Source organism: Capricornis sumatraensis, chromosome 23 (genome assembly GCF_032405125.1).
Source record: "Capricornis sumatraensis isolate serow.1 chromosome 23, serow.2, whole genome shotgun sequence".
NCBI lineage: Eukaryota > Metazoa > Chordata > Mammalia > Artiodactyla > Bovidae > Capricornis > Capricornis sumatraensis.
The window spans coordinates 46860614-46877753 of NC_091091.1; the positions used below are offsets into that span (position 1 = coordinate 46860614).

Genomic DNA, 17140 nt, shown 5'->3' on the forward strand with positions numbered 1-17140 from the left:
ACCAGTTCTCTGGAATCTTCCACAGTGTTGAATCTACATCTCTTGTCATGTCAGAGACCTGTGCAGGACCCTGGAAAATTAGAAGGTGCTAGAATATGACTCATTTCCCAACAACCACCCAGAAAACCAGGTGAGTTTTAGAGTGACTGAAATCCAAGCATCCCATGAAACATCTTGACTGCCGATTGGCTCACAGCTAGTTAGTGATTTCGCTCAGAGGTGCCCATCAGTATCCTGGTGGGTCGTGGCCAGGCTGCGTTTTCCTTAAAGGGGCTGTTGTCCAGGCTGCCCTCTCACCTTGCACCTGCTGCTACTCTCTGACCCGGTAAGATCAGTGTTGTCCCCCCGCCTGACTGGTCGCTCATCAACCTCACAGTTTTGTCTAAGAAAGCAACTGCCAATATGCTCTCTGTGGCCACTTCTAATGAAGAAGTTTCATCAGGGGGAAAAGGGATTTTCTGTTCATGAAACTTGCAGAGGTTCCGAAATAAAAGGCGATCATCTCAAGAGAATATAGCTGAAGATCATCTGATGAAAATGGAGAGTGGGGAGGGTGTGTTCCACATTGAAAGGCCAAGGATGCTATGAAACGGATTCTGGACTTCAAATCAGAACAAGAAGTTGAGCATTGATAGGGTGCTTTTTTCATTTGTGGCCATGGTGACCCCCATCGGCACCCCCTATGGCATGTCTAAGAACAGGGCCAGGGCAGGATGTTCAATCACACAGGTTAAAGCGACTGTTCTACCAAGATAATCTAAATCTCTGTTACATGGAATCTGTTTTCTCTCCGGCACAGAAATATTTTCCAAGGTATTCACATGGGAAATATGAGTGACCCACACTCTGTAGAGCCCTAACCAAGTAAAAGTAGAAGCAGATCTCCTTAACGCAGGAGCCTTTAAAACATGCAGGGGTTGGGGAGAGGAATATACGTTTATAGAAAATCTGACAAAGAGCACAACCATGTGACCCCTGAGTGAGTTGGATATTTACTCAAGATGTGTCTGTGCTGCGTGGCTCAGATGGGAAAGAATCCGTCTGCAATGCAGGAGATGTGGGTTTGACCCCTGGGTTGGGAAGATATCCTGGAGAAGGTAAGGCAACCCACTCCAGGACTCTTGCCTGGAAAATTCCATGGACAGAGGAGCGTGGCGGGCTACAGTCCATGGGGTCGCGAAGAGCCAGACATGACTGAGCAACGTTCTCTTTTTCCACTTGTATTTCTTTAAAAAAAATAATTACTTTTGCTAGGTATCTAAAGCAGCTCCTCTGTCTAGAAACAGATTAAGCTGTGAATTAGAAGCCCTAAGATTGTAAGCAGCTAAGGGAGTGGTGTATTCGCCACTGAGTGAGAACTGCAACTAGAGGTAATGATTTCTTTGAAATGGAAATGTACTGAGGGAGGAATTGGTCACTGGAGCTTAAAAGAAACATAAAAAGTGGAGAAGCTCCCTCTTCTGAGAGATGGAGGCTGGGACTCTGGCAAAGGACCTGAGCGCGCTGGAGCAGCAGCTGGAGACATTCAGAGAGTGAGGACATTCGGAGGGTGAGAGCTTCGGCAGGATGGAGGAGCCAGGAGGGGCTTCTGGGGAGAGAAGCATGTGGTCCTCCAAAGAGCATCTCAGCCACTTTCTCTCTCTCTTAGCTGCTGGTCCTATCTCTGAAATCTTTCTCTCCTCTGAGCTTATCTTTATGATGTCTTTCAAAGTATTAAAATACAATTTTGGAATAGCTTTTTTTCTCATCAAAAATAGCAGATGGTGTCTTTAAGCAGCAGCTGTGTAAAGAGTATTTTAAGTCTATTGGGTGATTCAGTAATAAGTAAGGCCCTCGACCGGGTGGTTCTGCTAAGAAAGGGCAAAGACTGGCAGGCAGGTGAGGATTCAGCACCAAGGGTATGCCAGGTGTGGGACCAGCTCCCTGTGTTCCGAGTGAGAGCCTGGAGTTAGGGACTAGCTTAGCATCCTTGAAAACCTATTTCAGGAGGAGGGGATGGAGGGCAGCTGGAAGGGCTGGCAGATGGTCATTGTTATGGGCTAAATGCTTGCATTCCTGCAAAAGTCATATGTTGAACAACCCTGACCCCCTGCCCCATGTGATGGTGTTTGGAGATGGAGCTCTGGGGGGTTCATTGTGTTTAGATTGGGTCATAATGAGGGTGGGACCCCCATGATGGGATTAGTACCCTTTTGAGGAGAGGAAGGAGATCTCGCTTAAGGCCATACAAGCATGCAGTGGGAAGGCGACTGTGAGTCAGGAGAACCGTCACCAAGACCCGAATCTGCCTGCACCTTGAGCTTGAACTTCCCAGCCTCCAGAACTGTGAGAGGGAAGTGTCTGTTTTGTGGGATTTTGTTACAGCAGCTCCAACTAAGACGGTCATCAAGAGCAGGAACTTTGGAAAACAATGAGTCTACCCCACTGTCTTCCCTTGGGCAGGAAGCTTGCCTGTCTGACGCCAGCCTTCCTTATCTGCAAAACAAGTGTAATAATAACACCCACCTGACGTGACACTTTAATGAGACGATGCAGATGGCATCTTGCTGGACAAAGAGTAAGCTGGAAATCACTTGTCTTCATGACTGGTGCTACTAACTTATGGGGATACTTCCAGTGGAGAAGTGGGCAATTCATCTCTGGGGACCCAGTATGTGAGGTGGCCTGACACTTTGCTAATTCTAAGTCTGTAGTTGTCACTTTTAATACTCAAAGGTTTGAAAGAGGGGAACCCTGGGTCCTTGTGATAGTACAGAGAAGTGTGGGTGGCATCCAGGAAGGCTTCCTGGAGGAGACAGTCCCTCCAAGTTTTCCATGTTCTCAAGCAGACCACTGTGTTTTATTTCCTTCCCCCACCCAAATAAGGGAAATTCAGGCCTAATTGATGTGTCAATAAATTAGTCCACATGTGTCAAAAGTTCACCAGCATTTTAATAAATGTTACCTGATTAGGAAACCCACTTTTAAACTATTTTCATTCAAAATTCTCCCTTTCAAAATGATGGCAGGTTTTACATTGTCATGGTTCAGTTCAGTTCAGTCGCTCAGTTGTGTCCAACTCTTTGCGACTCCATGGACGGCAGCACGCCAGGCTTCCCTGTCTGTCACCGATTCCTGGAGTTTACTCCAACTCGCGTCCATCGAGTCAGTGATACCATCCAACCATCTCATCCTCTGTTGTCCCCTTCTCCTCCCACCTTCAGTCTTTCCCAGCATCAGGGTCTTTGCAAATGGGTCAGTTCTTCTCATCAGGTGGCCAAAGTATTGGAGTTTCAGCATCAACATCAGTCCTTCCAATGAATATTCAAGACTGATTTCCTTTAGGATGGACTGGTTGGATCTCCTTGCAGTCCAAGGGACTCGCAAGAGTCTTTTCCAACACCACAGTTCAAAAGCATCAATTCTTTGGTGCTCAGCTTTCTTTATAGTCCAACTCTCACATCCACACACGACTACTGGAAAAACAATAGCTTTGAGTAGATGGACATTTGTTGGCAAAGTAATGTCTCTGCTTTTTAATATGCTGTCTAGGTTGGTCATAGCTTTTCTTCCAAGGAGCAAGTGTCTTTTAATTTCATGGCTGCAGTCACCATCTGCAGTGATTTTGGAGCCCATAAAAATAAAGTCAGCCACTGTTTCCACTGTTTCCCCATCTATTTGCCATGAAGTGATGGGACTGGATGCCATGATCTTAGTTTTCTGAATGGTATCTGCCCATATAACATGAACTTCTTGCAAGCCTTAAATCAGAGTTGAAATAGATCCTTGTCTTTCTGACCACCGACACATAGCTCTTTTAAGTGGGATGATTTGGGAAAGTACCAAAATCTGGTCCTTGGTTTCTGCAGAAACGCTGCTCTCAGCCTCACCCAGCGGTTTCCCTGCTGGGCTTCACGGCTGCCCTGGCAGATGGACTTCAGAGGCCAGCCCCCAGAGGGGCAGGACCAGCCGGCTGGCTGCTCTGACCAGGGGCAACAGCCAGTGTGATTGATGAGCCAGTAGCTGACCAGTCTGGTCAACCGAGGCCCAAGCCAAAGGACATGAGCCTGTAGAAAAGACCTGTATTTTTCCAGCGTCTTCAGGTTAAGCAGGCGTGTTTCCAGCTTGTTGCATCGTGAATGGCAGTGTTGCTGTTTCCCTCTCTGACCGTATGATTCGGGTTTGCATTTCTCTTGCCCTTGTTTTTCTCTCTTCCCTCACAGATGTGGGAGGAGGCCATCGCCCTGGGCAAGGAGCTGGCAGAACAGTATGAGAACGAAATGTTTGATTATGAACAGCTCAGCGAATTGCTGGTAAGTCTTCCTTTCCTTCTCTTTGAAAAAAAAAAACAAGCAATCCCAACTTGTCCTTCTGAATGTTTTCCTTCCCTTCTTCTTCTTCTTCTTTTTTTAAATGCAACAGTCATTTAATTTATATTCATTTCTTTGGCCTCCGTGAGCAGCGTGCGAGATCTTAGTTCCCCAACCAGGGTTGGAACTCATGCCCTCTGCAGTGGAAGCATGGACATGTCCTAACCACTGGACTGCCAGGGAAGTCCCTCTTTTCCTTTTAACGTCTGGATTCTCCTTCATTTTGTCCAGGAGGACAGTTTTGATTTCTTTGCTGGTTGATTCTGGCTCAGCAGCATTCCGCACTGAGCTTTCGTCATCAAACTCGAAGATGCCTCTGAAGGGTGTGCGTGTGAACAACCGCTAAGCCCAGGTGTCTAGTGGTCTGGAAGCTCAGAGGTCTCCAGGAGGCTCCAGTGGTTTCAGCTCTGAGCCCATCTCCATGAAGGACTGATGGAGGGTGGCCCAACCCTTTGTCCTTCCCTAGAAGCTACCAGTTTCTAATTGCTACTTTCTCTGCTGAATGGTTTTTGTATCCAGCAGATCGACTTAATGATCTTGTAATGTGTATCATGACTGTGGAACAGAACTCTGCCCTTTTAAATCCTTTCCTAATGTATCCCATTGTCTGACCGATACCATGTTTTAAAAATACTAAAGACCGGACATTGAATCAAAACAAAAGCCATCTCTCTGGCACCTCTTTGGTGATGAAAACACCTGTAAATCACAGCCAGTTGCTGAATTTGGCTTTCTGGTCAGATTTACCTGCTGAATGTTGGGCGATGAATGGAAAGTACTGTCAAAGCTTCGCGGTGAGATTAAATTCCACGCCCGCATCCGCGCTCCCCCACCTTCTCCGCCTCCCACCCCCTAGAATTGCCAAAGCTGGAAGAATCCAGACAAATGGATGCTCAGATACTCCATTCAAATCTGAAATGCATTTCTTCTCTTCTTTTCAGAAGAAACAGGCTCAGTTTTATGAAAACATCGTCAAGGTCATTCGTCCCAAGCCTGACTACTTTGCCGTCGGATACTACGGACAAGGATTCCCCACCTTCCTTCGGGTAACTCTGGGCTTTATTTGGATTGGGCCACCATTGCTCCCTGGGCAGCCAGCGCCTCCTCTTTCTGAGGATTTGGTTTGCCTCTCAAGTGTGACTCTCAGTGAAGTCGCTCAGTCATGTCTGACTCTTTGCAACCCATGGACTGCGGCCCACCAGGCTCCTCTGTCCATAGGATTTTCCAGGCAAGGGTACTGGAGTGGTTTGTCATTTCCTCCTCCAGGGGATCTTCCTGACCCAGGGATCGAACCCGAGTCTCCTGCACTACAGGCAGATTCTTTACCGGCTGAGCTACCAGGGAAGCGACTCAGTATTGTTTTCACACCTCTGTACTTGGCTCAGGTTGCCAGAGAGGGGCTGATAATGTTTTTTTTTTTTGATTGGATATAAGCATTCCATCTCTCTTTTCCTAAAGAGAGCTCTTCGTCAGAGATTTATGTATATTTTAAAAATTATAGTGAGAAACGCATAACATAGGGCTTCCCTGGTGGCTCAGTGGTCAAGAGTCTACCTCCCAATGCAAGAGACGCGGATTCAATCCCTGGGTCGGGAAGATCCCCTGGAGAAGGAAATGACAACCCACTCTCCAGTATTCTTGTCTGGAGAATCCCATGGACAGAGGAGCCTGATGGGCTATAGTCCATGGGGTCACAAAGAGTCAGACATGACTGAGCAACTCAAGGACAGCAATGCATAACATAGAAGTTAGTTACCGTCTTCACTGTCTTTAAGTGTACAGTTCAGTGGCGTTAAATATATGTAGCCTGTTGTACAACGGTTCCCACCACCCATCTCCAGATTATTTTCACCTTCTGAACCTGAAACTCCAATCCCAGTAAACAATAATTTCCCCGTCTCTCCTCCCCACCCACCCCAGACCTTACTTTCTGTCTCAGAATTTACTTGATTCTACGGACCTCATTTAAGTGGATTCATATAAAATGTGTCCTTTGTGTTTGGCTCACTTCCCTTAGCATAATGTCTCCAAGGCTGATCCACGAGGTAGTGTGTATCAAAACTTCATTCCTTCTTATGGAAGAGTAATATCCCCTCATGTCGACGCACCACATTTTGTTTATCCACTCGTCCTTGGCAGACTTTGTCTGGGCCGATATGAATAATGCTGCTATGAACGTACGTATTTTTGTTTCTTCTTTTGGCTGTGTGGCTTGTGGGATCTTGGATCCTTGGCCAGGAATCGGACCTGGGTCCTTAGCAGTGGGAGTACAGAGCCCTAACCCTTGGATCGCCAGGGAATTTCCAAGCATGTATATTTTAAAGTATATGAGAAACTGGCAATGAATTTCCAGTGCTGGAAACTCAGAATCACACTCCATCCCTGAGACAAGCATGTTCTCTTTGACATGATTGAAGAAATAGTGTGATCATCAGTCAAATCACCCAATAATCTTTAGCCCAGAAATCTTGTAAATAAATGCTGCCTAGGAGAAGGTGCTACTCCAGGACTCTTGCCTGGAAAATCCCATGGGCGGAGGAGCCTGGTGGGCTGCAGTCCATGGGGTTGCGAAGAGTCGGACATGACTGAACGACTTCCCTTTCACTTTTCACTTTCATACATTGGAGAAGGAAATGGCAACCCACTCCAGTGTTCTTGCCTGGAGAATCCCAGGGACAGTGGAGCCTGGTGGGCTGCCGTCTGTGGGGTTGCACAGAGTCGGACACGACTGAAGTGACTTAGCAGCAGTAGCAGCAGCAGCAGCAGCAGCCTAGTAATACAGTTGTTTGGTGCTGGTGGTTTGGTCACTGAGTTGTGTATGACTCTCTGTGACCCCCATGGATGGTAGACCCGCCCCCACCCTGCCCCGCCAGACGCCTCTGTCCGTGGGATTCCCCAGGCAAAAATACTGGAGAGTTGCCATTTCCATCTCCAAGGGATCTTTGCAACCCAGGGATGGAAACAGTCTCTCAAATAGAAAAAAAATACAGAAGAAAAAAGAGCCCAATACAATAGTTAAGAGTTTCTCAAAAACTCTTTCTTGGATGCCATTGACCGTGTCTGCCTGTCATTTCTTATCCTCTTTTTTTTTTTTTTAATGGCACCTGGTTTTCTGTCTTCCTTGGAGCCCATGCATGATCCTTCTGGTTTTAGGGAAGCAGGTACTGTACCCAGGGCACACCTGTCTGGGGCAGGCAGATCTCCCAGATGTCTGGGGCAGGTAGATCCAGCTGGGAGCCTCTCCCAGCCTCAAAGGTGTCTTTCTTTGGCCCCAGCGTTTCCGAACCCCCAGGTGTCCCTGAGGGTATAAGATATCCCTTCACACTGGCATCAGCAAAAGGGACTTACTTGCTGAAAACCTGTCATTCTTTATAGAAATATCAGCAGGTGGCCCGTGCAGGACTGACCTGCTCTAGGAGGTGACCTGTTGGTTGATCCACACACGCAGGGTCCTGGCTGGGTGCCTGGGGCATCTGGGCTGTCCCTGTCGCTGCCTGTCATTCTCTCCTTGACCCCAAAGTCTTGGTCATGCAGCTCTGCCCATGAACACTGAAGAGAGTGGTTGATCAGAAACTCAGATTCTGGAGAAAGTCCTCCCTTCCAAAGAATGAATAAAAGATGTTTGGTTATAGCCCTGAATTAAGGAAGATTTCAGCATTAAGTTAAAAGCCAATCTTTAATTTAATTAATAAGGCTTTGATTAAGGTGTATGAATCTGTACATACACCTCTGTGTGTGTGTCTAAGAAAGATCGAGAGGGAGAGCCCTGCATCCCACTGAGCTGAGCGGTGCTGGGTGTGGAGTGCGTGCCGCCCTCCGTGGACACTGCTAGGATTTAAGGCCACCACACTCTGTCTCGGTGTCCTGACCTGGCAACCCTGTGGGCGGAGCACCTCTCGGTCCCCGAGCCAGCTGATGCCAGGGATTTCCTGGGAGGGTGCGTGAGACCCCTGCTCCAGGGACCACACTGGGTCACCTGCCTGTCGAAAGGACAGTGCAGAGCAGGAAAAACTAGCTTAAAGGGCTTGATGAACGTTGAACTGACTTTCCCGCCACACCCGGCTGGTTTTGTGGGGCCACAGGAATGTATTTATTATGCTTCACAGTCTACCTGTCCGGGGTCGATCTGACGATGCCATTGGCAGTTCCAAGAAAGGGGGCAGGATATTTATCTGCTTCGGGTGGCGCTGGGGGCGCGGCCTCGGAGGACTGACTCGCTGGCTCTCCCCTTTGTGTTTCTTTCAGAACTGATCACATGTGGAGCTTTTTGCATTTATATGAATATTTATGGTTCTTACAAGGAATACATATCTTTGACTATGCCTACACTGCCTTCCTCTTTTCAGGCTTGAAGGGAGCACTTCAGAATGCAAAGTAATTGATGTTTCTAGAAAATGTTGTTAGTGTTTCCATCTATAACTCACTAGTGTTTTTCTATTAAAGCCTTTATATACACTTTTATTATTACGTCTCCCTTCGAGTGTAAAGCCTAATAAATGCGTGCCAGTTTTGTCCTGGCCTGTTATACGTTAAATCATCCTGAATTTTTGAAATGTTTGCCTTTTTATAGCCTTAAAAGATGCTCATGCTGTGTATTTATATTTCTAATTAAGACTACGTATTACTTTGGTTTCTACTTGAAATTATTTTTTTAGAGAAAAGAGAACATTTTTCTCTTGTAATGGGTGTGTTAAGACATACCTAAGCACAAAGTGGGAAAAAAAGCATTCAATTTTTAAATTGTTCCCTCTTTTGTGATTTAAAAGGACTCAGAATAACTTTGGACTAGGGAAGGGGAAAAATGGAGCCTCATAGGAGCTCTATTTTTTCTTTTTTTTAAGACAGATTTTATTTTGACTTTGAGCTGAGTCCGCAGGATCCAACTGTTGGTCTGTCTGTCTTCTCTTCCCCTATCCCCCGCCCCCTCTCCCCTTCCTCCCCTCCCCACCCCCTCCCTCCTACCCTCCTCCGCACTGGCGTCCCTCCAGGGTCAGGGCAGATGACAGGGCTGCCCCTAACTCCTGACCAGCCGGCCTGGAGCCTCTTGCCCAACAATCCCTGATGGAAGCAACAATCAAGTCCAGGGAGGAGAACCAAGAGCCCCCAGCCTCTGGTTCCTCGAGCCCTGTGGCTTCTGCTCATGGTTCCTTCCTTGCTGCAGTTGGTGATGTTCAGACCACCCTCAGATGGGGCCAGATGGGTGGGGAGGGGAAAATTCAGGAACCTTCTGGAGCTGTAGCATCATGCTACCCGTCAACACCTTTTTTCATGACTCAGTTACTGCTCGGAATACCCATGTTGAATCTGTGAAGGTATGGAGACCTGTTGAATCCATGAAGGTATAGAGACCTGTTTTTCTTGGAACCAGAACTTTCCTTACTGACATACTTACAGAGTGACTGTGTCAGCAGACAGGTCTCAACGAGGCAGCCTGAGCGGAGAGGAGGGCTTCCCGGTCACCCACCTCAAGGCCTCCACCCGAAACAACCCCTAGGTGGACTCTTCAGAATTTACGGAGGTGACAGACATGGCCTTGGAGAGGGACCAAACTCAGTCTTTGGGAGGAGAACGCTACATGCTCTGCTCTGTCGTTGACAGAATATTGTCCATAAGACAGCTCCAAACTTCCAGTGAGGGGAGTCCAGCCACCACCCGCTGGATTTTTTTTTCCCTTTGACTTTTATTAAGTCAAGGAAGGGCATTCATTTCCTGAGGTCATCACACAGGAAGTAGACTCGGCCCAGCTGCAGGCTCTCTGGGCAGAGGCAGGAACCTTGCCGACCAGCTGGGTGACACCGACGTGACCCCCTTACTGTTCACAACAGCAGAGAGCCGCAGAGCAAGGCCGGGCGCAGCTCCAGTGCTGTGCTGGGTGCCCGGGCTTCGCTGAGCAGCCTCGGACAGGAAACACGTCCACAATTCACGGAGGGTCCGCTGCTGGGTCAGACTGAGACAAGCCCTCGCATGGCGGGTTCCGGTCAGCAGACAGGAGAGGGTTCTGCCCCTTGTTTGTTATCGTTTGGGACGCCACAGGAGGGTCTTGGGTGCCATTTGAGCCCCAAAACCTGAAAAACTCCTCAGAGCTGCTCATATGAGAGCCTCTCAGCACCAGGAGCCTTGGGCTTCTCTGCTTTGTCTGGACCCCTGTCCCTTGGGTTCTGCTCATCTCCTGGCAGTGACCTATAGGAGTCAGCTTGGAAAGTCATGCTCAGGCTCCAAGGCCCCACCTTAACTTCATGCTCTCTCCTAATTCTCTGGCAAAATGAAAACTGCTTATGGAAGCAGAGACATCACCTTGCCGACAGAGGTCCATATAGTCAAAACTATGGTTTTCCCAGTAGTCATGTACAGATGTGAGAGTTGGACCATAAAGAAGGTTGAGCGCCAAAGAATTGATGCTTTCAAATTGTAGTGCTGGAGAAGACTCTTAAGAGTCCCTTGGACTGCAAACTGATGCAACCAGTCCGTCCTAAAGGAAATCAGTCCTAAATATTCATTGGAAGGACTGATGCTGAAGCTGAAGCTCCAATATTTTGTGCACCTGATGCCAAGACCAACTCATTGGAAGAGATTCTGATGCTGGGAAAGATTGAAAGCAGGAGGAGAAGGGGGCAACAGAGGATGAGATGGTTGGATGATATCATCAACACAGTGGACATGAGTTTGAGCAAGCTCCGGGAGATGGTGAAGGACTGGAAGCCTGGTACGCTGCAGTCCACGGGATCACAAAGAGTCGGACACGACTGAGTGACTGAACAACAGCAACAACAACCACCACCTGGAAACAAGAAGAAGAAGATATGGACCCCATTCTCCATTTGCAGTAGTGCCTTTATCCCGTCTGACCGTTTCCTGCCCACTAGGATTTGGATGCTAATCACTCACTTGGTTTTTCATGATTTTGTCTGTTGATTACTGCTGTTAAGGCTGAAGTGTGTAACTAGACTTCAATAACGTTGTGTTTGGTGCCTCTTCAACAGTATCCGCTTAACCTGTCTTCTGTTCCCGAGTTCTTGATTAGTAAGACCACTGCAATTACAAGCTGTTCTTTGATTCATTGACACTTAAAACACTGTCCAGCCCATTCTGGAGATCAATGCAATTATGTGTGCACTTTTCCTGGCCCAATCCCTGGGGGGTCGTTTAATGCTTGTCATTGTTTGCAGGGGAAAGTGTTCATTTATCGAGGGAAAGAGTATGAACGTCGAGAGGATTTTGAAGCTCGGCTACTGACTCAGTTTCCAAACGCTGAGAAGATGAAGACAACGTCTCCACCAGGCGACGACATTAAAAACTCTCCCGGCCAATGTATCCTTTCAGACAACCATGTGGGATAGAAAATGATGGCCAAGCCGTTGGTTCAGATGGTTGGATGTATGTGGGGTTGATGACCTTAACATTTGACCTTCAGATATTCAGTGCTTCACAGTAAAGCCCAAACTTGATCTGCCTCCTAAATTTCACAGGCCCGTGTCAGAGCAGATTGTAAGGTAATCAACCCATTTCCCTGACCCAACAGGAGGGTGGTAAGAGGCGTACACAGACCTCTTCTTCATAACTTCACCTGTGGAAGGATGCATGTCAGCCTTTGATGAACTTTTCAGATGCTCTGTTTACTTTGAAAAGCCGGGGAAGCTAATTTTCTTCAGCATCAAAGTAGGGAAGGGAGATGTTAACAAGTGTGGCTGGGAAGGTGGGAAGCCATCCCTTACCTGGGACTGAGACAAGGAAAGTCGGGAGGGAGGGCGTACTCCAGTCTCCTTTTGACCCACCAGGTGAGAGACCCCCCCCTTAGACTTTTTCTCCAGGGCACGGGCCCTGCCCCACAGCCTGAGATCTGAGTGTGTGCCTGCATGGTGGCCTGAGTGTTTGGATCCCAGAAGGCAGGCAAAGGGATTCAGACATACGCTCCTGATGGAGAACCAGGTGCCGGGTGAAGAGACCCTTCCCCTCTACCGCAGGGTGATTCCATAATATGGGACTCAGAGGTGGATTTTCAAACTCACAGGCCAGGTGTCCGAATCTGAGTGAGACTGTATGTGTCTGCATTGAACTGCCCCTAACTTAGCAGCAGTGTAGAAACACATACCCTAGACGTCTCTTTGCTGTGAAGGGTTTCTTTTTCTACTTGATCCTTGTTCTGCTGAAAAAAAGTAACCTCTTTGATGGCCAACTAATGCACAGGATATGCTGTTTTACATCCTGCAGTTTGGCAGGTTGGGTTCTTCTGCAAAATTCACTACCATTTCTTTAACCTTTCTTCAGCAGACATGGGGAATAAACCAGGACTCGACTTATTGAGGAATGAAGCTTAGATTTTTAAGTTTTGCAACATATGTTTTTCTCACAGAGAGGCATTAAGTGATAGTGAACCATGGACACGCTCCTGTATTTCCCTTTGGTGTGGAATGCCCACCTGTGTTTCAGAGCAGGCAAATGAGTAAGCCTCCCAGCCTGCCTCTGGGGTGTGTGTGAAACCCACCTCCTCCCCACGGGAGAAAGGCCAACTGTCCATCCGCGTCTGCCACCCTTGGTGGTTGCAGAATCTGCCTTCCGTAGATCTGCAGTTAAAATATACGAAACCTTTAAAGCATAATCAGGATGCATTCTTAGAAGTTCAATAAGCTTAGTAAATTATTTAATACATTGATTATTGATGCATGAATTAAAACTTTCAAATAACAAACACAAGAATGAAGAACAAAGGTGTTTTTTTTTTTTTTTCCTCTCTCCTTTGCCTCACCTTTCCTCAGTTTTTGCCCGTTTCACTCTTACTCAGCATCTCTTCTCCCCTGAGCGTTGGCAGGGACAGAGATGAGGCAAAGAATCCAAGGTAATTTTTCCACCTGCCAGCATCTCTCCTGTGAGGCTGGTGGGGAGCAACAGCCCAGCTACCGTTCTAGGTCAAGGTTGGAGCTGTTTAAGAGATGGAGTGACGTGTAGGGAGACAAGATCCCAGGGCTAAAAGCAAATCGGCCGCTTCTCTGGTGAAGCAGCTAATGATGTCCCTGTCTCTGCAGTTTCTACAGAGTCAACGAAGTCCAGCGATTTGAATATTCTCGTCCGATCCGCAAGGGAGAGAAAAACCCAGACAACGAATTTGCGGTAAAAAAGCAAAAATGGCCTCCCTCCCCCCAACTTCATACCACCATTCACAAAACTGCCCGTCAAAAAAAAAAAAAAAACATGTCCTCAGAGATCCCACAATGCAGGGTTTGATGCCTGTGTGTGTTATGCACAGAGATCCTGACATTTGACCCCTCCAAATTCAGTGCAATGATGACCATTACACAGACGCTGTCACCAAGGTCCCTGTGATGCTGTAAGAAGGTGACTGGCACTTTTAGAGTCTTCCTGCGCTCAGAGCACACTCGCCTCCCTCCCGCGTGTACCTGAGCCTCCCTCTGGGCTCTGAGTCCTGGAGCAGGTGCTGGTATCTCTGTTATAAAGAAGTTCACGGAGGCACCGTGTGCTTACGTGGCTTTCTGCTGTTCGGGCACGCAGCCTGGAGGAGAGCTGTGCTCACTCTACAGTGCCCAGCCTGAACTTCACTCTGACACCACATGCTGGAGCGGGGTGCCCCTGGGCAGCTAAGCAAAGGCCCGGGACCGTCCTGAGCCTCGAGGGATGTTTAACTGCATCCTCAGCTTCCACCCACGGGATGCAAGGTACAATCTCCCAGGTACGACAGTCAATCACAAATGTTTCCCCACATTGGTAAACGTCTGTGCCTTGTTAAAAACACTGCATTAGAGACCTGGAAATATTAACACAGGTTCCTGCAGCCTTTTAAAAAAAATATATAGGCACAGGGACTGGCCTGGAAGTCCAGTGGTTAAAACTCTGGACCCCCGATGCAGGAGACACGGGGTTCCATCCCTGATCGGGGATCTAAGATCCTGCATGCTGCCCAGTGCAGCCGAAAAAACAAGCAACAAACAAAAAATAAACAGAAATAAAATACATGCACAACCAGTTTAATGGGTTCCATTTTGAAAAGGCATGAAATCAAACATTGTTTGTTTAAAATGTTACTATTTCTCTCTCTTCCTGCCCTGAAAACCTCCTCTGGAAATCCCTAGATTGGCCCACATTTCAAGGCAGCATTTGCTTTGAGGACCCCTGGCAGGCACCTTGCCTGCAGGTATCTGGGGGTGCAGGAGGACAAAGCTGAAGTAGCACCTGCTGACTCCAAGGGCAGCTCAGAGCGCTGTCAGCAAAGCTTCCACCACGTTCCCTGTTTCCTGTGATCTTTCCATCCTCAGGGCCACACCTGTGGGCCTCTAGCCACAGCTCCTGAAGGCCCCTTCCCCCCCCCAGCCCAGCTTCCTCTGTGTGTCAATCAGGAGCTCAGAATCGGGAAATTCTAAGGCAGCCCCCCCTCCCCCCGCCGTGTCAACACTGGTTGTTTCAAACCCTGTCAGTCCCCTCTTTCTTGGTTGCTGTGGCTTCCTGCTCCTGTTTGGTGATGGGTTTCACTGTGGCATCGTCTGTGATGGGGAGAGGGACAGGTCTGCTCCCATTCCCCCAGGCCAGGGCCGGGCTTTACGGAAATCTCTGCTCTGATCATCTCAGCAGTAACTTGATCCGTGATGTAGCATCCTCCAGGCAGAATGTACGGGCCCTCCTTGAATTTCCCTCACGCTTCTCACATCTCACAGCCATGTAGGTTTTTCATACTGTGAAGGAAGAGACACAAGGAGGTCAGGCAAATTGCCGACGAGCGTGCAGCCATTGGAGCAGAGCTAAGAATAACCTCGGCTCCTGACACTGGGGCTGCGCTAAGCCTCAGAGCCGGGCTTTTTCTAAATGGCCCTGAAATCCCGTAATGGCCCCATTAGGTCCTCTCACACGCAGATGAGGCTTTCGGAAGCCACGGGGTTTAGTCCTTCATGGGCCTGACAAAGCTCCTGGCTTCCAGATAAGCATGCAGGTTTGGTGGCCACAGGAAGCCAGGCTGGGGCCCGAGGTGGGGAGTCTACGTACTGCCCCACCAGGCCAGCCGGGGAGTTCAGAGCAGCTCAGCGCCTCCAAACCTGGCCAGGGGATGACTTTCTGGAACCCATGGCCAGAGAAGAAGAGGACGAAGGCTGAGAGGAGTCAGTGTGGAGCCTGAAAGCCCCTAGGAGGGGGCTGGCTTGAGGTGTTGGGGAGGAGAATAGTGAGCTGTGGCTGCAGGCAGCTCCGAACGTGCAGACTGCTGTCTCCAGACCAGCGCCTGACTGCCAGCCCCTGGGGGCAGCAGGAGCCTGTGTCTGGGGGCACCAGGGCCTGCTCCTCCCCCTCCCCAGCAGTCTGAGGTCTGGGGAAAATGCTTTCCAAGTTCTAGCCTAGTTTTCTGGAAATGCTGCCATTGCATTATGCTGTCTCTGGGTATCTGGACCACTGTGGGCAGACTCAGTGATTCTCTATTACTGGGAGCTTTTGCTGGCAAAGGCCACCACCAGCTCAACATCCTGCAGCAGGGGGCGGGATGGAAGGGTCACTGTTTACTCCGCAGTGGAGTTCAGGGCAGCCACGGGACAGGTGGAATTATGTGTATCAGCTTATATACATTTCCCTCAATCTGAGATGTACCATTTCAGGAAGTGTGTGCAAGCTTGTGTTTGTGTGTATGTGTGTGTGTGTGTGTGCGCTCCATTGTAGCCGACTCTTTGTGATCTCATGGACTGTAACCCTCCAGGCTCCTCTGTCCATGGGATTTTCCTGGCAAGAATGCTGGAATGGGCTGTCAATTCCTCCTCCAAGGGATCTTTTTGACCCAGGCATCAAACCTGCATCTCCTGCATTGGCAGGCAGAGTCTTTACTACTGTGTCACCTAGGAAACTTCTTTAGGAAGAATGCAGATTATTAAATGGTATTTTCACTGAAAATACACATATACACATTTATGAATGCTTAATAAGTACGCTTAACAATAGATAGTAAAAGTTTAGGTTGTCATCTCTGGGTGGTTGGTGATGGTGGTGGTTTGGTTGCTAAGTCATGTCCAACTGTTGCAACCCCATGGACTGTACCCTCCAGGCTCCTCTGCCATGGGATTCCCCAGGCAGGAATGCTGGAGTGGGTTGCCATTTCCTTTTTCTGCCTTCTATTTCCATATCTTTATTTTCTGATATAAATATATGTTATACAAAGAAAAAATCATTAAAATGCTAACTGATTTTATTAGCATGTGAGACGTCACTTTTACGAAGCCCGATCTTCCTCAATGGATTTGCATCCTCGGGTTTCTTTTGAACACTCAGTAAGGCTAACGTTAAACTCATCAGAGCCTTTCCGAAAATCTGCTCTCAGAGGGAGCCTCCCCTGTCTGGGTGCAGATAATTCTTCCTGACTCCTCTGTTATATTTTTCTTTTCCAAATACCAGGGAAGTGGGCGCCGTTGGCCAGGGGACAGGGGACCACATGTCGTGTGTGATGGTCTGGCTTCAGCAGAGCATGAGGTGTTCCCTGGGTGGCTGGTGACCTTGCCTCCCAGAGCCTAGCAGATCCCCCCGAGGGCAGAAGCTGTCAGCCGCCTGCAACATCCTTCTTCTAAGCACCGTGGGTCTGTGTTCCCTTTGCAGAATATGTGGATTGAGAGGACCATTTATACCACTGCGTATAAGCTGCCTGGCATCCTGAGGTGGTTTGAGGTCAAGTCTGTTTTCATGGTAAGCACACCCTGCAGAAAGCCTGCCCGTCACCCTCTGCTGCGGTCCGACCCAGCCTCTTCCCGGGGCCTGTCCCACCCTGCAGACCCCACGTCAGGCTTAGCAACCCAGAATCTCTCTCCCTGCCCACAAAT

General features: G+C 48.5%; 1 protein-coding gene across 2 annotated transcripts in view; it reads left to right on the forward strand.

Annotated features, from left to right (window-relative positions):
• The window catches only part of DOCK1 (dedicator of cytokinesis 1), a 564920-nt gene that overhangs the window by 514106 nt on the left and 33674 nt on the right, over positions 1–17140 (forward strand). For both annotated transcript variants that reach the window (XM_068961248.1, XM_068961249.1), the window contains exons 39-44: positions 4203–4292; positions 5291–5395; positions 11516–11657; positions 11761–11839; positions 13370–13454; positions 16920–17006. In XM_068961248.1, coding sequence (XP_068817349.1) covers positions 4203–4292; positions 5291–5395; positions 11516–11657; positions 11761–11839; positions 13370–13454; positions 16920–17006 — 588 coding nt within the window. The remainder of the gene's footprint in view (positions 1–4202; positions 4293–5290; positions 5396–11515; positions 11658–11760; positions 11840–13369; positions 13455–16919; positions 17007–17140) is intronic.